Source organism: Pelobates fuscus, chromosome 13, assembly GCF_036172605.1.
Source record: "Pelobates fuscus isolate aPelFus1 chromosome 13, aPelFus1.pri, whole genome shotgun sequence".
Taxonomy (NCBI): domain Eukaryota; kingdom Metazoa; phylum Chordata; class Amphibia; order Anura; family Pelobatidae; genus Pelobates; species Pelobates fuscus.
Window position 1 is genome coordinate 42,611,707 of NC_086329.1, and position 25,265 is coordinate 42,636,971.

Sequence of the window (25,265 nt, forward strand, 5' to 3'; positions counted from 1 at the left end):
ATTTTTTCAACAGCTTATGGATGGCGATCTTGAATCTGCAACTGGCTCAGTCACCTAAACAGTGATTAGGGCACTATTGTTTTAGGAATACATATTTGTATTCCTAATGCTATAGTGTTCCTTTAACTTCAGCTAGCAATAGTCTAGAACAGGGATAGGCAACCTTCAGCACTCCAGATGTTGTGGACTACATCCCCCATAATGCTGTTACACCCATAATGCTGGCAAAGCATCATGGGAGGTCTAGTCCAAAACATCTGGAGTGCCAGCGGTTGCCTATGATTGGTCTAGAAGGTGTATAGGTATTTTTTCCCAATAATAGTCGTTATTTTGGTGCTGTAAACTAAACCCACCAAATGTTGAGATGCACATTGCAATGTAAAATCCATTAAACCATAGTATTAAAAAACAAAACGAAAAAAAATACCTGTCCAGGTTAATGAAACCTTGAAGCTAGTCACACACTCCAAGGCCACGAGTCCCATGTGAGACAATTATCTTATGCCTAATAACTGACCTTGTATCTCTCTTTCTGTATACCTGTCCAGTCTGCCCGAGCTGTAAAGGTTTTAAAGGAATGTATACGCTTAAAACCAGAGGATGCCACCATTCCGCTGCTTGCTGCCAAACTCTGCATGGGTTCATTGCATTGGGTAAGTTTCTGCAGCCGTTCTGGCAGGTAGTGGGTTACTCTGTTTACTGCTCACATATTGTTAATTGAGCAATCACATTGTGCCGTTTTTGGTTTTAATTAAAGCCACTCTTTTTTTTTTTTTTATTAAAAATCTTGTGTTCTATTTCCCCCTGGGCAGCCCAGTTTTGTTTTGTTTTTTCCAAAATGATAATTATTTTAAATGTTATACATAAGGTAAAGTAGTGGACTACTTTTCCTTATTTACAGCTTTAAAGTTGGAAAAGAGTGGAGCTTAATTCAAGCTCAATGTACTTTGTCAAGGTTGACATTGGCAGGCCACTTAGTACTCCCCTCCTTCCAGCGTCAATTCACTTCCAGAAGCATTGCATGATCCATTCTCTGTGTTGACTCTGGCGGGATCCCAAGAGTCAGCACAGTGCTGGAAGCCACCAGAGTTCATCACCAAGCTTGCATGTGCTTTCACATGCACACCCTAGGAAGGGCAGAGGAGAAGATTTGCTGCGACACCATATTTGAAAACCTAAGATTGCGGCGGCGTGGATGAATACCCGCCAAAATCAGCACAACGTGAATAGAGGTAGCAGTAGTCATGGTGCCACTAAATATCATTAGGGCGTCGGGGGAGCCATAGAAATGATGGGGAACAAAAGGTAAATTTAATGAAAGAGCCACTTTGATTATTTTTTCTTGCACTAGGTATCTTTTTCTTGCCCCAGGATATTATTATTATTATTATTATTATTATTATTTTTAAAGCGCCAACAATTCCGTATAATGGGTGGACTAACAGACACGTATTTGTAACAAGACAAGTTGGACGCACAGGAAGGTATGGGTAGGGTAGAAAAGTAGATTGCTAGGATAGTATTCACTAAGGGCTTTTTTTATGACAGTTGCAGGAAAGGAAGCAGGGGGGAAAGCTCTTCACAGTTCAATTGATATTCCTAAAGAAGTACGTTTTCAAAGATTTTTTGAAGGACTGGAGATTGGGTGAAAGTCTAAAAGAGAAGAGAAGGGCGTTCCATGGGAATCGTGCAGCCCTAGAGAAGTCTTTAAGGCGAGCACCAGAGGTAGGAGTACGAACAGAGGTTAGATGTACGTCTCCGGCAGAGCGTTAGGGCCTGGACGGGGCATATTTGTGTTTTAGTGAGGATATATAGGTCGGAGCAGCATTGTATAGAGATTTGTAAGCATCAGGATCTTAAATTGAGTCCTATATCTTTCGCGAAGCCAATGTAGGGACTGACAAAGAGGGGAGGCGTGGGAGGTGCTGGCGGACAGGAAGATGCGCTTCGCCACCTTGGCATTAATTATAGACTGTAACTGGGCAAGTTGGGAGACCACTGGGAAGCGGATTACAGTAGTCAAGGCGAGAGAGGACACCTTTGCCATATGAGGTGTCAAATAAGGTTGGATTTGTGCAATGTTTTTGAGATGGAAGCGGCAGGATTTGGCGATTGATTGGACGTGAGGGGTGAAGAAGAGGTCGGAGTCAAAGAGAACACCTAGGTAGCGAGCCTTAGAGGTAGAGCGGATAGTAGCGCCATTGACGTTGAGGGACACAGAAAAGGGAGTAGCCACACTTGAGGGAGGGAAGACCAGAAGTTCTGTTTTGGACAGGTTCAGTTTAAGGAAATGAGCAGCCATCCAGTTGGAAATAGCAAAGACAGAGACACGAGTTTAGAGGGGTGGTAAGAAATCACGAGAGGACAGATAAATTTGCGTGTTATCCTCATAGAAATGATACTGGATGCCAAAAGAGCTGATGAGTTTACCAAGGGAGGCAGTGTAGATTGAGAACAATAGAGGACCAAGGACCCTGACAGACACCAACAGAGAGGGATTGAGGAAAACAGGCAGCCAGAGAAAAAAACACTGAGCGCTGGGAGAGGTAGGAAGAGCCACAGCAGAGAGCGGTATCTCGTAGACAGAGATTACGGAGAAGAAGCTTTTGATGGTCAACAGTGTCAAAAACAGCAGAAAGGTCGGGGAGAATTAGGATAGAGTTGTGGCCATGGGATTTAGCAGTGATAAGATCATTGTATACTTTGGTCACAGCTGTTTCAACAGCGATGAGCGCGGAATCCATATTGAAGCGGGTCAAGCAGAGTTGGATTTGAGGAAGTCTGTCAATCTCGCATATATAACTCTCTCAAGGATCTTGGAGACAAACGGCAGTAGTGAGATAGGGCGGAGTTGGATAGGGAATTGGGGTCAAGGTTGGGCTTTTTCAGGATTGGGGTTACAGTTGCATGTTTAAAGGGTAGAGTACATGTGCCAGAGGAGAGGGAGAGATTGAAAATTTTAGTGAGAGGCAGAGCAAGAGAAGGAGAAAAAATTGCAGATGAGATGCGAGGGAATAGGATCAAGGGAACAGGTGGTGGGGCGGGAGGAACGAAGCAAAGCAGGAACCTATTCTGCTGTAGCGTGTGCAAATGAGCATAGGACAGCTGAGGAAGTGTGGTTAGGGGCAACGTTGGTAGTGGATGTAGAGAGAGGAGATATCTCTTCCCTGATTGTAGGTTCACTTTAAGTAATGATATCTCCTTAAAGGAACATGCCAGGCACCAAATAACTTTAATGCATTGGATAGGAACACTCCAACAGCCATGATCACTTCAGTTATTTGAAGTGTTCATAGTGGTAGGAGTCTGTATGTGCAGTGTTTCAGCTTGGCACATATTAAGATATTTTTAATCGTGTGTTTGGGCTAGTTGCACCACCAGCACAAGTGACTTAGGTACCCCAAAATTTGCCTAATGTCAATTCTCTGCGTAAATTACATCTGTTGTCAGTGTGCACAGAAAATGTTCCACTTGCAGGCAGAGTACCTGCAAGGGGAAGATACACCTCTTCTCCCTTCCGCCTCCCTCCGTCGCTCTATTGTTTATATAAACTCTCCCTCCCCATGACCTCACTGTGTCTCCCAGCCTCCTCTCGCTGACCCAGAGCACACAAATGCGCTCTGAGCTGGCAAATTTGTCCAATCACTTCTATGCTCTATGATAAGTCTGTGATTGGGCGTGAGTGGCCCCAGTGATGTGGCGCTCATAATGGCAGTACTAGGAGTTTCACCCGGGAATATGCGGTTTTTGGCACGTTTACATTTTTTTGCACAAATAGAAATATGTTTTGCCGAATGCTGCACCGGAAGCCTTTCTCTGTCCGTGGCTGAAGTGTGTACATACATTTGATAAGGAAGTATTTTTCTGGAGTGCGGGGCCGTGGCTAAGGAAGCAAGTTTGTGATGCAGCATTCTGCAGAACATTCTTGTTTGTTTTGTTTTGGGGTTTTTGTTTGTAAAGATTTGAACATGCAAAAATACAGCATATTAATGAAGCCAAATCTTCAAATGTGTTGTATTTTTGTGCCTGATAAGCCCTTTCAAACCCTACATTATTTACCTTCTCTCCATTGCTTATACTGTCACTTATACAGCCCCCCACCAAATAAAATTGACCACACATTGTGGTAGATTTCCGTGCTCTCCCCTCTCACTCAAATCTCAGTGTAGAGGACTATACTGACTTAATGACAAAAATGAATTGACAGGAGATGGAGAGACCATATGTCTATATAGATTTATGGAAATCTACACATCTGCTTTAAATTATAATAGAGTAATGTTGTTTATTCCATGGCAGGCAGACTTTAATAGTTTTTTTTTATCCTGGATAATATGAACAATCCAGGTTAGAGATGCACTTATTCTTTTAATGCATGTTGGATATACGGCATTGAAAACAAATATAAAGATTGAAACAAACAAGCTCGTAATTCTGTCATTTTTTATTTATTTTTTTTTTACAGACCTGCATCATCTGCAGGGACTAACATTTCTCACCCAACCCTAGTTCTCCCATATTTTTAAATGGAATTTCCCATAAACCCCTTCTTTGCAAAGATGTATCTTTAAATGCTGCTCAGCAGTCTTTGTTAAATTCAGATTTGCACGTTTAACGACTTTCACTGCCGTAGAGGTTCTAGGAGAGTTTTGATTTAAAGTGTTTACATACTACCCGTGTGCCCATTTACCTCAATGATGGAAATAATACCCACCTAGAAGTTGATACCAAGTGGTAGTTTGGTAGCTGCTATTGTTTTAATCCATTTTTCCATTAAGATTGGCTTGTAGATTGTTTCTTATGTTTCCAACATTTTCAGATGGATGAAGCAGAGAGATTTGCCAAAATGGTTGTTGACTGTGCGGACAAAAGCTCTGAATTCAAGGCCAAAGGATACTTAGCTCTGGGACTTACATACAGTTTACAGGCATCTGATGGTAAGATCTTGGTCTGTCAGGAGAGAGGGTGGTATAGGCTCTGTAGTGCATTACTTTGGCACTCCTCGTGAAATCCAGATATTTTATACATCCGAGGGCCCGTTAAAGGAACACTTCAAGTACCATAACAACCACAGGCTGATATAGTGGTTTTGGAGCTTGAAGTGTCCTGGCACCATCCCACTGTAATTTGACAACCCGTTTTAGAATAGTTTATTACACATATTACACTAGAACGGTGCCAGGTCACTCCTGGCACCATAACCACTACATGTTGTAGGGGTTATGGTGTTTGGAGTGTTCCTTTAAGTGAGCAAGGAGAAAGGAAACTCCTATTTTACCATCTTGTAGTAGCATTTGTGTTTACCCTTGAAGACCTATTAGGCAAGTCCTAAATTTTTTTGCATATGCCCATACTACTTCTTTCAGTTATTAATATTTAGTCGTCTCTAGTTAACTTTTCCTAGGGGTGGCTTTTTGTTTTATAGTGCTTAAATTTGTTTTTAATATTCTCAGTTTTCTCACGTGTGTTAGCTAAGCATGCTCAGCATGTCCTCATTGCTATGAGTCTACAGCAGACTCCATGTCAATATCTGAACGTTTGCCCAGATATCTACAGAAACATCATCGTAACAGGGCAGGCTCCTCTTCAGTTCTTTCCACCATGTCCTTCTTTTTCTTTTCTTTTTAAATTGCACACTTCTCCTCCACCACAACATGAACACTATAAACCATGTGTAACGATATTACCATATTTGTATGTGGTTTTTTTTGTGTGTGACAATTTCTAATAATAAGTGATTGATGAAAATACATTTTCTTAACAGTTTATGTCCATTATAGTAGCAGCGACACTGGACTGATGGAGTAGATCTGTATGTCATCGTGTGATTGATGGCATTGTATTCCTAGACTGCCATCACTTCTTTGTTACCATGGTTCTGCTGTAAAGAACACTGCATTGAAAATTCTATTCCTTATAGGGTTGCCAAATCCACCGTGTTTTCCTCAACACATATAACCTTTTTGTGCTTGGCAGTAAATGAATGCTCCTGCCTGGTAGTATGCAGCATTCAGATGCTATATAAGAGAAATCGGTTAATATTGGAGGTACTTCATTAATCCTTTCATTTTCTCTGCTTCAGCATGTGAATGCTGCATATCGCAAGGCCACACTTAAATAGACTGCCAAAAATAAAGGATCTGTCACAGCATCTTTATGTTGATGTTCTCAATAATAAATTCTGTTTTTTTTGGTCAGTTCTTCTTAGCTCCCTTTCTGTGTTTTCCAGCCTCGCTGAGAGGAATCCAGGAAGACTTGCAGAGGAAAGCTCTTCTTGCATTTCAGAGGTGAGTGGAAGGGCCGCTTAGAGGGTTATTTCCATCTTTGGGCAGCAGCTAGAGAGGGGCCTGTTCAGTCAGAAGAGGGAGAAGCCCAGATGCAGCAGTGAGGCGCTCTCTCTTCCCCCCCCTCCCCTACTGTTTAACCCCTTGCGGACACGTGGCATATGTGACATGTCAGTATTCCCTTTTATTCCAGAAATTTGGTCCTAAAGGGGTTAAAGTCCCAAATAATGCCTATTCGGTTTCATTTCAGACCCTTTCTGCACCATAGCCGTGGACTGGTTCTAAATAATACCGGCCAATTTGTATTGACTTTAGTGGTACATAATGTGCAGTCTCTTTTCTGGGCTGTCAGCTCATGAAAACAGGGTCAAAACAACACTTTTGCTGGGACTAGCTTCTACTATGTTTGTTGATTTGTGCAAATCCAGCTTCACAAAATGACTGTTTATTAAGTAACTGGGATAGTTTTGGGAATATAGCAAGGCATGAATCAACAATGGCATTTTTTAGGAATCTGCAAATTTCCGTTTCTTATTTTGCTGGAAGAAAGGAAGCTTTAACCCTTGTTTAGTTTGTGTGTCCTCTGTGAAAATGATCTTAGAAATTGATTCATAAAGCATCCCAGTTTAGACAGTTTGTGTTGATAGCTGCCTCAGCACAGCATTTTCAGTGATCTTGACATCTAAATGGGATGTTTGAGCTGAGTGGCATTTTATATCAGTAAATTTATGCGGAGAAAATGCCACATCTCATCAGTTCCTGCAAAACGCTTCCGGAACAGGCTTCTTTTCTTTCCTACTCTGTTTGGGGTTTGTTTGTTTTTTGTTTTGATTTTATGAATCAATATTTCAAATAACAATCTGTCCAAAAAATATTACACATAGTTTGAGTTTGCATTTTCAGCAAAAACTAGATTAAAAATAATTCAATTAAATTCAGAGTAGCTACAGTTGACACGATACTTGCAACACCAAATGAGACCAAAATACATTCTATAAATTTAAAAATCTTGCAACCCTCAGCCAGCACTCTCTGGTAATCCAGTACACCCAGGTTGGATGACAGGGATAATGTGGACACATTTATCTGAAATGGGGTGGTCCCTAAGCACTATTCCTAGTCAGATTGACAGTAAATAGAATGACCCTGGGTAACATAACCATTACATCGACCTATAGTGGCTGTGTAGCTTAGAATGCTGGCTTTTGGTTCGCTTACAGTATTATGAGCCTAAATCCAAGGTCTTTAATAAAGTGTTATATATGTACAGCCTTTTTATCATTAGAGAGGCCATATGGACAAAATCGCACAAACCTCTCATTTAGAGAAATGACATGGCTGGTCCCCACTTCTATAGACTTCTGGCTTTAGTGTCTCTACCTGGGTTGCATACTTAGATCTTTGAGATTCCGAGAAGGCCCTAACTTCTTCACAAGATTCTTAATTTACAGAGTAGTATTAGTGAAATTCCAAACCTTCAGCTGTTTGTGATTTTGTGTGCCTAAAACACTGTAAGCATCCACTGGTAACCCATGATCTCCAATTTGAATAGCCATGGCTTCAAAACATGCCTGCATTGTTTAAAACGATTAGGTCATTTGACTCATTTCTGAAACTGGGACATCTGCCTATACTGTCTATATTCTGGAATTTCTCATAAATCCGCCTCTGTAGGTTGTTGATGATCTACATTTAATAAATCAGTTTGTACCAAAACCAGTGGCTTTCATGTAGTCAGACAGTTTACTAATTCATGTTCTGCTATCCGGAGTTCTAAAGGTTACTCCAAGGTACTCATATAAATTAATTAATTAATTTGATTTATTTTGACTATTTACCCTACATGGGTATTCATTTTGTTTTTCACCCAGTGTCATAATGATTGAGGGGTAAAACCGTCAGCAAGCCTTATAACCCTGACAAAGAAAATAAGCAGATGGACTGTCTGCAGAGGCTTTCTCATTCAAGATTTCCTGTTTGTACTTTCAATCTGTGTCTGTTGTAATTAATTAGTGCTTTCTGCTCCTTAGGGCGCACAGCCTGTCTCCCACTGATCATCTTGCAGCCTTTTACCTGGCTTTGCAACTAGCAATATCCAGACAGGTGAGTTTTATTTTTTATCTGTAAGAACCTTAATTTCTCCTGTTTTTTTCTAAGTGTGAAATGTAATTAATTCATAGAGCTGTATTGGCCTATAATCGGTTAAATGACGTCAACACACAGAGGTGTCTCCTCTGGCTGCTGTTAGCCCAGAATATCTAAAACATTATCTGCATTTGCTGTAGTATGGATATTGGCTGCACGTTATTACTGAATTAAAAGGGTACTGCCACTTTCCTGGATTCTTCATATCATATTTATGTATCCCTGTACAGTGGAACCTCGGAATTCGAACTTAATCCCTTCCAGAAGGCTGTTCAAGTTCCAATTTGTTCGAGAACCGAAGCAACATTTCTCATAAGAATTCATGTAAATTTGATTAATCCGTTCTAGACCCCCACAATTTCAGCATTTTAACACAAATTTTACAGTTTAATAATGCCTTACATGCATAAAATCATATAGGGAAAAAGTAAGAAACACAATGTCCAGTAAATCATCCCACAAATGTAACTTCACTTTACCTGTGTGATGAGAGTTGATGGCGTAAGTGGAAAGGAGAAGAGATATAGGGATAGGTAACTGATCTTCTGGCATTTAAAATGTGTCTAAAGTGTGTCTAATTGAACATGCTTGTGGGATGATTTGTTCTAGTACCGAGGATCGTTCACGTGCCGAGACATTTTTTACTCAAAATTATTGTTCAACTTCCAAATTATTCGAGAAAGGGAACGTTCAAGTTCCGAGGTTCCACTGTATTTAACATAGATGCGGTCTTAAAAAAATACAGTAAAATTTAGAAAACCAAATCTCTATCCTCAAAGCACCTCCATCCTTGTTAGAAACGCTGCTGCCTGCACTTGTCAGTCAGCATAGAGAGGGGAGGAGATCGAAACTATGTGATATTCCATGCTTTATTCTATGATGTTTTGAATATTGACTCCAAAATAACATAGCTTTACCAGTTTTACATTCTCGTTCTTTCTGCCTTATCTTTCTCCAGTTCTCATTTTTTCTCACCTATTGAATTTTACGCAGATTGTGTAGTATTTGGTTATTGTGCTTTATACTTTTTTTGGGCAGAGTAAATTTGGCCGTCCAGCTCAATCTGGACTTTTTTTCCCATAAATCCTTCTTTCCTTTTGAATTTTGCTGAATTATGGGTATCACAGTTAGCTAGAGAGGGGGAAACTGATGGTTGAAGACCACTGATCTACAATGTTAGCTCAATTCTTCCAGAACTAAATCAATAAACATCTGTTTTTAAAGAAGCTTACAGTGGAGCAGTGGCCTGCAGCTAGCTGCGGGGGGCAAGATGAATTTTCACTTATTGATGCATACATTCATCAGAATTTGGTGGTCTGTTCGCAAGATCCTATCATCCCTGATTTGTTAGGTTGTTAAAGGACTGCAGGGTGGTCAGAGTCCATAAAAATATGCAAAGTATCTTTATTTCTGCATCTGATTGGAATAAGGACGGCTGTGTTTCTGATTTCTGGGCCCGTAATATTTTTTTGAGCTCACCCTATAAGCTTTACCATTCAGTGTGGATATGTTATATCTGCATATCGCATGGCAGCACGCTGTTTTTATAGCAGGCTTGGGAATTTGAGTTTAGTGTGAAAGCATTTCCATAATTGTATGTAAGAGGGTCAACTGTAATAGAATAATTTGGCGTGACCAATGTGAGCTTCTCCTCGGGTAGCTACAGCATGCACACTTTCAAACCGCATTTGTGCTCAGCTCGGCTGCTTTGCATATCCCATGTATGTGTTGTTTTTTTGTTTTGTTTTTTCCTCTCGCTTCAGATGCGGAGCAGTTTTGACAAGGCTGGTTTGCATGCTCTGAATAATAAGGAAATATATCTTATTTATTTTTTATGTACCTTTAAAAAGATTGCAAAAGAACACTGTTTGAGTCCTCTATTCAGACAAAAACATGCACTGGAGACTGTTCCCTAAATTAGGAAATTGTGAGAAATTGACAAGTAAATTTCACATTTTCGTTGTACTAGAAAAAAAATCCCCACGTGTACTATTATTCAAGTTTTTCTTGCATGTCCTCACAATTCCCAGTTTAGTGAATACCGTAAATGGCTTTACTGCTAACCTCATTATTGAAGGGAGAAATTGCCAACCGGGATTTAGAACTCTGAAGATACTTCAGTCTATATATTTTGAGACCTGGGTTTCGTCTATATTTAAGGCCTATCTGTTTCATTTCTTTTCTTTCTTTTTTTTTTTTTTTTTTTTTTACTTTTCCCAAATGTAATGCATGTTTAATGCACTAATTGCCATGAGTTGTTTAATCATTAGCAATTCTGTTAAAGAAAGAAAAAAAAAAAACAGCCTGTTTGATATGACTGTCTGTCTGCCTTTATCATCGGCTTCATGAATCTTTTATATTTATCAATCGTATGCCTTGATCAGCAGCTAACTACAGTTTGATTATGTTAAAATGCAGAGAAAAGGTTAGAGGTTGGTCAGGATGGACCCTTAAAATATTCCGTCAGATATTCTGCAGCTGCCATGTCAGAAACTGGTCTGTTGGCCAAGTATTAGCGTGCTGCACGATGTCTGCCTTGCAATAACTACACCTCGGAGAGGGATCTGTTAAAACCCTGCAGTACTATTGGCAGAAGAGCTCTGCTTGCTGTCATTGCACATTAATCCTGATCTTTGTGCACTGACAGCATTCCTCGGCCTGCTATTATTGTCTGCAGTGTTCATTGCCAAGCTCCTGGTGCTACTTTCTGAAATTGTGCATTTGCTGTGCCTAGACTGCAGTAAGGATGAAGAAGCAGGCCCTCAATGCGGGGCTGTCTCTATTCAAGGAGTAAACCGTCTCTATTCCTGGAGGAAAACCACTGTTAAACTTCTTGCATGGAAAGTATAGGAATCTGTGGCAACACTGTTACCTCTAGGGCAGGGATGCCTCAAAGGTATAGATCCCCAGGTTTTGTTAAACTATAAATCTCATATTGCTTTGCTAGCCTTTAGCATGACAAAGCTTCATGGAAGATGTAGTTTTAAAACATATGTGGATCTCTCTTTTTGGTAGTAGTGCTTGACTGCGCATCGTTGAAACGTTATCAGAAAAGCAAATGCAATACAGCAAACGACATCTGTTATTTTTCTTAGTGTCCCTTTAATTAAACACAGACTTCATATCTATCAAGCTCCAATACCGTGTGTCACATACTCACATTAGTCTTCCTCCCATTCATCTTTACCTTTCTTGCTTTAGATTGTAAGCTCATATAGCAGGTGAGCAGGGCCCTCCTTAGCGCTTATCGTATCTGTCAACATTATTTTGTCTGTCAAATACTTGCTGTTCCATATTCTTCCTGACTGTGTAACTACACTGGGGTGTGGATTGTTACAATTCATATATAAATGTGGCCTGTGTTTGAGAAAAATAAATGTTTTTTGCAAATAAAATATGCATATTTAGCCCAATATCCAAATGTGCATATGATTTTCCAGTTGAGTTTATTTTTATTCCCAAAATTGATTTTTATACCAGTTTTGCAATTTGTATTTAAATTCGGAAACAAAGTAGATAATCCTATTTGTAATCCTCTATAATCTGGGACAAAAACCCTTCTAGAGATATAATCTAAGATTTCTCTGTAAGTGTAATATGCTGTGCTTAGTTTAACTCTGTTTCAGTGATAAATGTTAATCTTTTTTAAAAAGATCCACTTTGAAATGTGATCTCAAAACATAGATACCAAATGTCTTAGAGCTTCAAGTCATTTATTAAGATACAGATTTTATTTCATTACTTTAGTGACTGAGATCTCATTTCAAAGCATTTCTTTAAAGGAACACTCCAAGTACCATAACCACTACAGCCTGCTGTTCTCACTTTAAGAAGGTAAACCATTTTAGTACGGTTTGACAACATACCTGGGTAGGCACTCGCACCCAGGTCTTCTCCTGCAGGGGAAATCAGAAAGTCTGGCCAATCCAGGAGCTCAATCATTGACTGAGACCCAATGGCCCTCCATGGCCCTGCTTAACTCTAAAGAGCTAAATGGATTTTCCTAAAAGAGAAGACTGGAGATGGCAAGTTTTCAAACCATGCTTAAATGTTTTAAGTACTGACTGTGGGACATCATCAGCACACCATAGCAACTGCAGTGGCCTGTGCTAGCTATTTTCTAGCTTATATGTTCCTTTCGGTTTCAGTTCAACAGTAGCCCCTCACTCCTCCACCTCTCCCCACCACTTATCCCCAACTTTTACTGTCAGCTGATAGCTCTGCTTCATTTTTCACTGTATGGTAAGTTTCCTTTAATCCGTTTCCTGGTTTAGCAATGTTCATTGTCCGTCCCAGCTCATTTCGCACACTATTCTTATTGCTCTCGCTGTAATCACTCAGAGAATAGAATGCAGAGTTGTTCTAGTATATCCTGCCCTACAGTATATGACATATCCCTTGTTTCTCTTGCTTTTAGATCCCAGAAGCTCTGGGTTATGTTCGGCAGGCACTGCAACTTCAAGGTGATGACTCCAACTCTCTGCACTTATTGGCGCTCTTACTGTCCGCACAGAAACATTACCACGATGCCTTGAATATTATTGACATGGCACTGAGCGAATACCCAGAGAACTTCATGTGAGTAAAATGCTGGAAGAAACCCAAGACGCACATTAACCAGGTCTTCATTTAAAGAGGCGCTTTGAGCACTATAACCACTGCAACCCAATATTAGCATTTTGCTACAAATACACAATGTGCACTGTTCTACAGCCCTTTGTCAAATCATTTGGGAGCAGTTTGACGAAGCGTGGGCTCTCCCCTGCACCTGGTAACTGCCCCCTCTAGCGTTAGTATTTATTAATGGATAATACGTACGGTACACCTCTACATTGGCCGTATCAATTCTGTCCAACTTTGATGGCAGTGGTTGGCTGAGAGCGTTGGTTAGGATTTAGTGTTCTTCGAGTTCTCAGTGACATTTCATGCTGTAGACATAGCAAGATATTGTGCAAAGCACGTGTACCTGTCAGCCGAGGGTAAACCAATTGTTGTGACGGGGCAGGATGTGATGGGTACATGTAGGGACAAGATGTGGTGAGATGGGTACACACACAACACAGGATGTAGTTGATAGAGTGCAAGTCCTTCCGTGTTAATTATTGCCACAAACGTGAGCCTTTATTATACTGTAATAATCAACATACAGGACACAATATTTTGGTGCAGTATATGTCATACAGGCCGAAATAAAAGAATCCAGGCACTCCAAATGAATTCCAAGAAATAGGAGTGCCTAGATTCAATATCTACATTTTACAAGTTATATTTGGTCCATCTTGGTACTGGGACGTATCCAGTGAAAGCACCCTGGATTTCTGGGCAAAGGGTTGAGTGCACTTCCACCAATTTTTTACACAGGCCGAAATAAAGACACAAAAAGTGGTTATTTTAAGTATTTGATGTTTTTCTTTTGTCAAAGTTTTGATTACCCCACTTTATTTAATATGCCTATATGTATTATTGCTTTTGCTGTGGCCCCTATTGTTATAGTGTATTAGCCACCTTTAGCTCCAATACCCTCTCTGTGTTGCTTCATCGCTCAGTGGCCACCTGGCATGGCAGCGTTGTGTTTCTAGATGAAATATTTATTTGGTGCTTTTTGTGTATGCCGGCTTTTTTTTGTTTTGTTATCAAAAAGGCTTACATTACACTATGTTACCTGAGACAAGTCACTTAAATTAATGAACAATAATTGCCACTGATCACAATGCAATTGCTGACTTGTTCGTTGGAGCAGCAGTAAAAATGCAACATGTCTAAACCCAGCCACAAATAACTCAATGGTCGTTTCAGGGGGGTTTATGGCTCAGTACGGACGATTTAAATATCACTGACTTGTTCTATATTGAGTGAACAAGTGTACGTATAAAACCTTTTAATTAAAATTCCTTGAATTATTGGCATTATGGATTAAAGAAAGTATAGTTGTCTAGATGTCGGGAGCGCAGGAAAAATACTGTTCATTGGTCATGGCTGCTGGAGGAAAGGATGTTGATTAGCACCTCGTTTTTTGAGTGCGTGAGATACAAATTTCCAGTCTCCCAACTGGTGAGTGTTATTTGTGCCCTGGTGAGGCCCGGCTCCGTCTCGATTAAAGTGATCGTCTATGCACCATAATCACAGCATGACAATGTAGTGGTTATGGTGCTACCAAGCTATGGATGTTGTCTCTTATTCAAGTGGTTTAACACAAACTGTGGAAGTGTTAAACATTAGAGAAGCGAGTGGCTGTTGAAAGCTCTGCAGAGAGTGTACAAATCTGAAGGTTAGCCACAAGCCTTCATACAACAGAGGCAATGTGCATGGTGTACCACCCTAGACATCCTGCAAGGCCTATCATGCACACATATACCAAGTATTGCCTGGTGCTGCAAGAGTCATCTGTTGGAAGGACGGCAGAAAGTGCTGCTGCCCAGTCTATTTCCAGAGTTACAAAGCAGTAGAAGTTGTGTGGTGGCTAGTAACATTCAGACCTGGCTAGTATAGCACAGGACTAAACATTATAAACCCTGATTTGGAGATTATTACTAAAATGCCAGCCGACTTGGTGTCTACTGGTTAGATGTGTGCATCCATTTAGTACAGAGCCACGGCTACATCTTAAATGAATGAATGGCCTGTATGCTCATCCACAGAGAGAGCTTTTATTTGTGTTTAGTGATCAGATGCCTGGAGTACAAATTTAATTATATATATTTTTATTTTGTTCTATTGTGCACTTCCCTAAGGTATGCAGTGGGTTAAGTGCATATTTTGTTTTATTGATATTTAGAGGGTTCTTTGTAAAGAGTCATTCTGAGTTCTGATAGTGGAGCAATCACCATGGAAACCAGTGGAGCAGGAGTATTCCTGCTGATTGCTCCACTTAATAAGGCCTTGTGTGTCATCGCCATATTGCTATAATATATTCTCTTTGGTGTATTTGGAGCAACAAGATGAGCAGGCCTTTTGATTTGATTTTCATGACACCTCAGGCAATGTGAATCTAGTTAAATACTGCTATCTATGGCAGCTTCGCTAATATTTCTCCTCCTTTACCACAGGGCACTCACATTCTAGCTTTGAAGTCCAATGGTTATGTTGGCTTCAGGGTGAAATCTACCTGAGCCTTACTTTTATATATACAGTAATATGAAATATTAATAGTACAGATAGAAAAAAATGTGTGTTTTCATGGCATACCAAGATCTTTCGGACTGATTTTCCCTTCAAAATAACTTGAAAGGAAAATATATTGTCTAATTTTCTGATCCACAACATTTCCAAGAAAAAAGTGCATGTATTTATTAAGATCTGTGATTCTACAATTCTACAACATAGGGTTTATATAGATAATAGAAATAATGCAAAATAAATCCATTAAACATATTTTGAGATAATAAAGATGCCACCAACTTTACAGTAGCTGCAGGCAAACCTTTCCCTAACCAGGGTGATACCTCCAATCAGCAGTGTCTCGTTCTGTTCTGTGTGGTCAGACTTTGTCGCATAAAACCAGCACATCAGAGTGGAATTGCTCTGTATACGGTCAGCCATCATACTGTGGCTGCTATCAGTTTACACGCACTCCAATGTGATGCTCTTGGTAGGGTCATATTCTGCTCATGCACAGTCCAAGGCTTGTCTCTCTCTCCCCGGGGAAGAGAGACAGCACAGTTCGAGTTGCGTGTGCTGCATGCAAAGGTTAGACACATTGGTCATTGGGCAACTGCCTGATTGACGTCTTTTGAGTGATATGACAAATGACGATTGGTTTAAGTCTCTCTGAGGTCAAGGTAGGTTCAGGGTGCTCAGTACACCCTCACCATTTGGAAGACACCAGAGACTAATTATGTCTTCAATTTTCCTTGCAATGTATAGATCCTCAGTACATTGAAAAACTACAGATCTTTAAAAATGTACTTGCATTTCCTCCAGTGAATTCTCTGCAAACAGGTGACTGAAACCTCTCAGCCAATCCTGGCCTTCCATTGCTTTCAGTGGGGGCAGTGAGAATACCTTATTATGAATTCCAGTCCAAAAGGTGCTTATTGTAAATGTAATTCAGCACTTACTCCGTCATAGAACCTCTATTAGTAGTTTACCAGTTTTATTAAAAAAAAATTGTATGTTTTTTGTAAATGGAGTTACACATGGCGGTCATTACAAGCTGTCGGGCTTTGTAAAAGCTTTTCAGAACTAGTAAGTAGTGTGCGCACATGGCATACAGGTGCTTTTTCCGATAGGGGGAAGAATAGTTGTAGTATGTTTTGAGATTTGTTGTATTTGTAAGCATCAATGTTCAATCATCAGGGGAGCTCTTTGCACTATGAGGAACCCAAGGACGATATAGTTTTATTGTAATTGCAATGTCCCCTTTAAGAAATTAGTGACCTTACACTAGAAGGCTCTTTCTCTGAATAGAGAACAGAAATAAAGACAATATAGAGTGATAAACCTCCCAAATCTAGCTAAAAAAGGACAGAGAAGGGATGGTTAATCACAGTATCATACCTCAAAAAAGTATGGAAGGATGCCACATAAACTGTGCTCTAGAGGAGGGGGTAACCCTCAAACACAGTACAACAAAGAAGTAGAACCTAAAACACTCCACTAACGGGTGCGCAACAGGAAAAGCACAGTAATGTGTAAAGAGATAAAAACAACCCTAATATTTATTAAATCTAGACATATAGATAGTTTGACACATATAAGGTAGCTCTAAAAGATAAAAGGGAACTGATCAGAAGGTAGGTGAAAAGAACTACAGACAGTATGTCTGATATAGAGGGTGTTCACCTAATATCAACTGACCCTGGACAGGTGGATGTTCCTAGGCTGGGGGTAGCAATAGTAAAGAACCCCTTTGCAAAACAAAAAGAAAAAGAGAAAATGGAGAGGGTGTATGAGGAGTAAAAAGTAAATATACTCAAGAGGATCTCCACTCGACAAGAACCCAGTCCAATGGCCACCTCTCCCCAAATTAAATTCAATAAATATTTGGGTTGTTTTTATCTCTTTACACATTTCTGCGCTCTTACTGTTGCGCACCCGTTAGGGGAGTGTATTAGGTTCTGCTTCTTTGTTGTTCTTTTTCTGAATAATGTTTATTCATAATTATTCAGTATAATGTAGCTACTAAGCAACATCTTGTCTTCATTGTCTTATACGACCTACGTTTCTAAGATCAGGCTATATTGTTTGGCCTGTTTTCTTTATCTGCCAACACATTGTATATATTTTTATCATCTCTATTTTTTCTTGTTTTTTCAGATTGCTGTTTTCAAAAGCAAAGCTGGAATCCTTATGTCGAGGACCTGATGAAGCTCTACTGACTTGCAAGCACATGCTGCAGATCTGGAAGTCATGTTATAATCTAACAAACCCCAGGTAAAGTCAGCATGGTTATTTAATTGTATGCAAGTGACCACAGCAAAAGCTCTTCATTCAGCCTTACTGTTGTAAGGGGAAAAAAGTAAAAATGCTGAATTATAACTGTATTTGCATCCAATAACTCAGTGTAATTTCTGGTGTGTGGGACCTTTTGCTCTGGAGGTAGTGTATGCAGCACTGTACAGAGTGTAACTTTGTCTTGGGTTCTCGTCACAGTGATTCTGGACGCGGTAGCAGCCTTCTGGATAGAGCTATTGCGGACAGACGTCAACTTAACACCATTACCTTGCCTGATTTTAGTGATCCGGAGACCGGTAAGAGAACTAAACCATATTTTTTAACACCATATTTTTAATTTAGTCCAATTGTTTGCAGAATATATATGTGAAATATTACAGACATGCAAGGGTTTTCCAGTTGCTGCTTGTGACAAGAAACAAAGGTATAATCTTAGAAATACATGGGTAGTTCGATAGGAAGGTGGTTTTAGTGGAGCTGGTTAGATTGGCAACCTCTAGTACTCTAGACTACAGTTCCATCTGGCTGCTTGCCTACTCCTGTCCACAAGTCAGACAACCAGTATAATACTATTGGGAGCCATGCATGGCTAGTTCATTTAGTGGCCAGCTTAATGAAATGACATCAGGAGGAGGTGATGAGTTCCTTTATAAAACTATCCTCTTTGTAATCCTTTCATTGACTGAGAGGTTCATGACTTGTAACCTAACCCAGTAGTGTTGAAAGAATCAATGTATTTGGTTAATTGTATAAAGGAAGAATTATCAACTAATCTATTAGAATAGTGCGGATCTGTTGTTTAACCCCTTGAGGATCAGTTGTGATATAAATGCATATGCCTAAAATCTGGCTCTTGAGGTGTTAATAAAAATACTAATCAGAATCAATATGGAGATAAGCGCACACCAAAACCCAGATGGAACCAATTCCAGCATCTGCAACAGTGATCATATTGTAAAAATCTCCAACTCTCGTTGGTGACAAAATGAAGGACAAGGCTGTCCCATTCAATACATGTATGGAGTTCCCTATGCATGTCTCATTGAACTGTAGCCCATATTATGAATTAAATGTATAATTTAGCAAAAGTAATGCCGCTTACACTTTACCATTACACAGCAGCCAGTGGTTTTGTTTTGGACATGTGGAGCTGTGAACTTCACTACTACTGGTAGAACAGTGCCCACATTGAGCATATAGCAACACACTGTACATCCTTACCACCGTTTTTGCCTTTCTCACTTTTTCTTTTAGCATCTGATTCCTCTTCCCTTTCAAGAACAGACTCACCTCTCCACCTGTTTGTCTCTACCCACCTTCCTCTTTCTCCTCCCAAATCTGATCACCCAATAAAGACCTTCATGGACACTGAGCTCTCCTGTGGGCCAGCAGACCCTCCATTCCGTAACCTGTTCTTGATTTTTTTTTATTTTGTTTTGGGGGGTTTTCTGTTGTGATTTGGCATTTGTGATTTCTGATAATCTGCTGCCTGGACTGTTGTGTAAACAGCTCAAATCTGAGATACAGAACCTGCGCTTATGGTTATGCATAGAGCAATCAGTAGGCATGTTTTGGTGGTGGTTTCTATAGTAAATAATCCTCTATTGGAACATTGCTGAAGAGTTATTCATTAAAGTGAGAATTACCAGGAATTCAAATAGAATTTCAAATTTAAAGGGTTACTCCAACCAAAAAACAGCGTTTTAATAAAACACTGGTTTATGGTTGGAGTAATCCTTTCTGTAGTGCTCCCACCGGATCAAAATAACTGTATAAAAGAGTCTAAACGTACATCTTTTCCATGGCCAAGTTATCCCCTCAGCCCGATCCTCCTGGACTAACGTCACTCGCCCTCGCTGAAGGAGAAGGGGACTAAAAAGGAGGGGCAGACTGAGGGGAGGACAGGTGCAGCTCTTGGGGGGCCAGAGGGGTAGGGGTAGAATAAAATCGCTATAGTAACCGTTTGGGGCTTATTCTCACTTTACTGAATAACCCTGCAAGTGGCCTTTTTGACATTTTGCTTTACTTCCCACCAATTCCAGATTGGCAATTAACTGACTAGCATGTCATTGTTTGTGATCTTCGATCATGTTTATTACTTAAAAAAATGATCCAAACTCTGTGGATTCTCAGAAATCTTATTTTTTTTAATTTGTTTTTTAAGGGGGGAGGCAGGGGAGGGCTTGTGTGAGTTCATCTTTTATTTGCAGTGCTTGCCGTGGATTTTATTTTTCAATCTTCCCTTCTAATATAGTAATTTTAACTGAAGTTTGCTCCCCAAATGCTGCTAACACCCCATCATTTATGAACTGTTCTAAATCTGCTGGCTCGGTATAAATCCGCTATGGCACTTCCATTTGGAGCAGAAATTGTGGATGAGATCTTTGGGAAATATCAGTCTACGACTGCCAGTGGGTCAATCCTGAAACTTCTTAGTGACATTAACGTGACTTGATCTCGATTTGGTGTAACTATTGGTTTTTCATTGGAACGGGTCATGTGTCGGATTAATTGCTATAGAAATCAGTCCCTATTGCAGCAAAAAAAAATTTATTATAAGAAATAAACATAGATTAAACATTGAGCTTGTTTATCTTACAAAATTACAAAATAACTCCCTAATATTCTTGTTCACTAGCCACTATTGTTATAGCAGCCATGACACCCCCTGCAAACCATAATGCTCTATTTTCGTAAGAACTGCGACACTGCACAGGATGCAGGCAGCACAAACGTGACTCTGAAAAGTTAAATAGAGGTGCAGTTGTAAATTACAAGGTCTCACCTTTCCTGCTACTGCCTGTTTAATTATGAAAGGGTGTCAGTTTCTAAAGGTAACAGCATGCTGCTATTTTAAGAGGGCTCTTCACTTGTGGCTTAGTGCAGTATATGGAAGGTTTGGTGATTTGGTCTTTTTGTTACGTCTTGGCTGCCTTCCCACTCCTCGTGCTTGTTACATTCAGCTCATTGTTTAGAAATCTTCCCAAATCAAATTCTTGTTAAGTAACGACTGCTATGTGCCCTAACAGCCACTGTATCAGTAAGCCTGTAGCCCGCAGTTGTGGTGAAATACTTTGTATATAAGAGCTGCTGATTACCATCTCCCTCCAGTTTAATCTAATGTTCCCAGATTGGTTAACAAATCTTAACATTATTGAATGCCACAGCATCCCAGCTGAGCCCCCTGCCTATGTAGTTGTGTAACCCTTTTATTATTAATTATTATTATTGTCATTTATATTGCGCCAACAGATTCCGTAGCGCTTTACAATATTAGGGGGGGGGGGGGGGAATTTAACTATAAATAGGACAATTACAAGAAAACTTACAGGAAAGATAGAGGACCCTGCTCAAACGAGTTTACAGTCTATAGGAGGTGGGGTATAAAACACATTAGGACAGGAAATATCAATCAAATAAGGTGGGAGTGAAGCAGAGCTGGAGGAGAGAGTAGAGTGCTGCCCTTTAGGAGAGAGCAAGAGGCATGTATGTGAGGTAGAGGTTATTCTGGGAGACCATAAGCTCTCCCAAAGTGATGGGTTTTTAACCCCTTAAGGACACATGACATGTGTGACATGTCATGATTCCCTTTTATTCCAGAAGTTAAGGGGTTAAGGCACTTCTTATATGATTGAAGACTAGGGTAGAGTCTTATGGCGGTAGGCAAGCTATTCCATAGGAAGGGAGTTGGCCGTACGGGTGCGAGCAGCGGACAGGAGAAGGTCACGAGCATCTGCCAGAGGTGCCTTGAGAAATACTTAATTGTAATCCAATTAAAATATGTTATGATCTGGTAAGTAACACATTTTAAACACACAAACAATAGTAGGGTTATCTTGTCTGGTAGACTGCAAAAATGTTACTATCATTTAGAATTGTGCATATTGTTGCTGTGAAGCTCTTATCACTGATGTTTATAGCTGTGGAACTTTGAGATACCCTTAGACACTACGCATTACCCTAAGTATCTTGCTCTATGCACATGTACTGCATATTAATACAAGTTTAATTTCTGTGGGGCTCTGTTGTATAAATAATTACTGCACATTACTGGTAGTTCGATTGCTGTGGAGCTCTGTTGTATTGTTAAATACCGAACAATACTGTGAGTATGATTGTTGTGGAGCTCTGGTATATCAATAGATACTGAACACTACTGTGAGTTTGATTGCTGTAAAACTCTGGTATGTCTGTAGGTACAGAACATTACTGTGAGGTTTTTTTGTTGTTGCTGTAGAACACTGGTATGTCTAGTTACAGAACATTACTATGAGTATTTTTTGTTGTTGCTGTAGAACACTGGTATGTCTGTAGTTACAGAACATTACTGTGAGTTTTTTTGTTGTTGCTGTGGAGCACTGGTATGTCTGTAGGTACAGAACATTACTGTGAGTTTTTTTGTTGTTGCTGTAGAACACTGGTATGTCTGTAGGTATAGAACATTACTGTGAGTTCTTTTTGTTGTTGCTGTGGAGCACTGGTATGTCTGTAGGTATAGAACATTACTGTGAGTTTTTTTGTTGTTGCTGTGGAGCACTGGTATGTCTGTAGGTACAGAACATTACTGTGAGTTTTTTTGTTGTTGCTGTAGAACACTGGTATGTCTGTAGGTATAGAACATTACTGTGAGTTATTTTTGTTGTTGCTGTGGAGCACTGGTATGTCTGTAGGTATAGAACATTACTGTGAGTTTTTTTGTTGTTGCTGTGGAGCACTGGTATGTCTGTAGGTACAGAACATTACTGTGAGTTTTTTTGTTGTTGCTGTAGAACACTGGTATGTCTGTAGGTATAGAACATTACTGTGAGTTCTTTTTGTTGTTGCTGTGGAGCACTGGTATGTCTGTAGGTATAGAACATTACTGTGAGTTTTTTTGTTGTTGCTCTGGAGCACTGGTATGTCTGTAGGTATAGAACATTACTGTGAGTTTTTTTGTTGTTGCTGTGGAGCACTGGTATGTCTGTAGGTATAGAACATTACTGTGAGTTTTTTTGTTGCTGTGGAGCACTGGTATGTCTGTAGGTATAGAACATTACTGTGAGTTTTTTTGTTGTTGCTGTGGAGCACTGGTATGTCTGTAGGTATAGAACATTACTGTTAGTTTTTTTGTTGTTGCTGTAGAACACTGGTATGTCTGTAGTTACAGAACATTACTGTGAGTTTTTTGTTGTTGCTGTGGAGCACTGGTATGTCTGTAGTTACAGAACATTACTGTGAGTTTTTTTGTTGTTGCTGTGGAGCACTGGTATGTCTGTAGTTACAGAACATTACTGTGAGTTTTTTTTGTTGTTGATGTGGAGCACTGGTATGTCTGTAGGTATAGAACATTACTGTGAGTTTTTTTGTTGTTGCTGTGGAGCACTGGTATGTCTGTGGGTATAGAACATTACTGTGAGTTTTTTTGTTGTTGCTGTGGAGCACTGGTATGTCTGTAGGTATAGAACATTACTGTTAGTTTTTTTGTTGTTGCTGTAGAACACTGGTATGTCTGTAGTTACAGAACATTACTTTGAGTTTTTTGTTGTTGCTGTGGAGCACTGGTATGTCTGTAGGTGCAGAACATTACTTTGAGATTTTTTGTTGTTGCTGTAGAACACTGGTATGTCTAGGTACAGAACATTACTGTGAGGTTTTTTTGTTGTTGCTGTGGAGCACTGGTATGTCTGTAGGTACAGAACATTACTGTGAGTTGTTTTATTGTTGCTGTAGAACACTGGTATGTCTGTAGGTACAGAACATTACTGTGAGGTTTTTGTGCTGTGCAACTCTTGTATTTGTGGAAGTCTGTTATACACTGCCTGTTATTGTGACTTATTACTGCAAAGCTCAGTGATATACTAGTGCTCTATACTTGTGTGAGTTTGATTTATTTGTAAAGGCGAATAAAGAGTCTGTGATGCTCAAATGCTGTTCAATAATGAGTTTTGTTGCTGTGTGGCTTTGATACTCGTACACAAGCACTTTCATGGCTGTGGAGCTCTGTGATGCACTCTTACATAAAAACAATTCCAAAGTTCCAGAGAAGATTGTCTCATTAAGCGCTGAGCGGCCCTTGCGAGGAGTGCCTTCTTCCTCCATTGAAATGTATTTCAGCATTTAAAAAAAAAACAAAGCTATTAAATCAGGCAAGCTGGATTGGCAAGTGGCTTCCTTAGATTACCAATATTGGCGTACTTGATGACTGATGAGGAGACATTATGGCATTGATGGATAACCTTTGTCACTGCGGTTGTTGTGAGCTGTGTTAATCATGATCGTGTATTTGCAGACGTTGAAAGCAATGATAGTTACTCCTCAGCACTGCGACGCGTACAAAGTGTTCATTACAGCAGAGAGGACAGGTCCTTATTTGTTAAATCAGAATAAGAAGAAGGCATAATTACAGATTCTGCAAACAGAATAATTTGCATAACTTCCTGACACTGGAAAGGATTTCCTGGCACCCGGCCCAGCGCCTGCAGCACAATGTTTCCCGCGCTGCCGCACACTGGAATACATTATCAACCCTCGAGCAAATATACAGTCAGCTAACCCCTTCTGCTCCTGAGCCAGTAGTAATTAAAGGTTAAAGAGAGGATTTCATCACCTTTGTTGTCTGACTGCCTCCTCCAGATCTCACCTGTATATCTAGTCATTCGGAGGGGTATCCGTGCCAGGCAGATTTCTCTAAATATAGAACAAACCAAACAGCCTGTGGGTTATGTTAACCTTCCTGTTTTCAGGGCTTACCCTGCTCGAGCATTAATGTTGTCATTTAATTGGCAGACTTGTACTCAAAGTAAGATATTCTTAAATTCCAATGTGGGGAGTTCTTCTGTAAACTGTTTTCCTGCCGTTTTTTTTTTTTTTAAATAGAGACATCATTACAAAGCATTGTACACTGTGCTGTAATGGCATGCGGTGTAGCATGCAGTAATGCTGCTACATTACAGTGAGGTTGTGGAAGGGTTTGGCATAGTTGGTGCCGAAGGAGGTTTGGGGGATACCTGGCATTAAGATGCTCTAGGCTGTAACTCCTATCCTGGAAGTTACAATCGAGACCATCTTAAGTGCAGGTGCAACATAGTCCTAGTTGCATTTTTAAACTGTGCCTTTAAGGACTCTGTAATGGATATATGCAATTTCAACATCACGCAAATGCTGCTCACCATATAAAATTGCTCCATTTGGGCGGTGATGTTATATGTGTGTTCCATTCTCCCATACCACATGGAAACTGTTGTAACTGCTGTTGTAAATAACATAACCTATCCCGGAACATAGTATTAAAACAGTTTTTTGTATTAAAGTTGTCCCTTTAATGTTGCAGTTTGCCTGTAAATTCCAGGTTCGTGGGACAAATGAACATTGTGTTAGATAACTTCCCGATGCGGCCAAGATGAGATTTGCCTGCAATAGCTAATGGAGATTCAGCCCTTCACCGGCTGTTAGTGCAATAGTAGC

The 25,265-nt window shown here is 40.0% G+C and overlaps 1 protein-coding gene across 2 annotated transcripts in view; it reads left to right on the forward strand.

Moving 5' to 3' along the window:
* Positions 1-25,265, forward strand: part of TTC7B (tetratricopeptide repeat domain 7B) — a 163,181-nt gene that overhangs the window by 95,389 nt on the left and 42,527 nt on the right. The window contains exons 11-18 of one of the 2 annotated variants that reach the window (XM_063440135.1): positions 549-653; positions 4,820-4,937; positions 6,230-6,287; positions 8,315-8,387; positions 12,847-13,007; positions 17,685-17,801; positions 18,021-18,118; positions 19,077-19,226. In XM_063440135.1, the coding sequence (XP_063296205.1) occupies positions 549-653; positions 4,820-4,937; positions 6,230-6,287; positions 8,315-8,387; positions 12,847-13,007; positions 17,685-17,801; positions 18,021-18,118; positions 19,077-19,226 (880 nt within the window). The remainder of the gene's footprint in view (positions 1-548; positions 654-4,819; positions 4,938-6,229; positions 6,288-8,314; positions 8,388-12,846; positions 13,008-17,684; positions 17,802-18,020; positions 18,119-19,076; positions 19,227-25,265) is intronic. The other variant, XM_063440136.1, reaches the window with a different exon arrangement.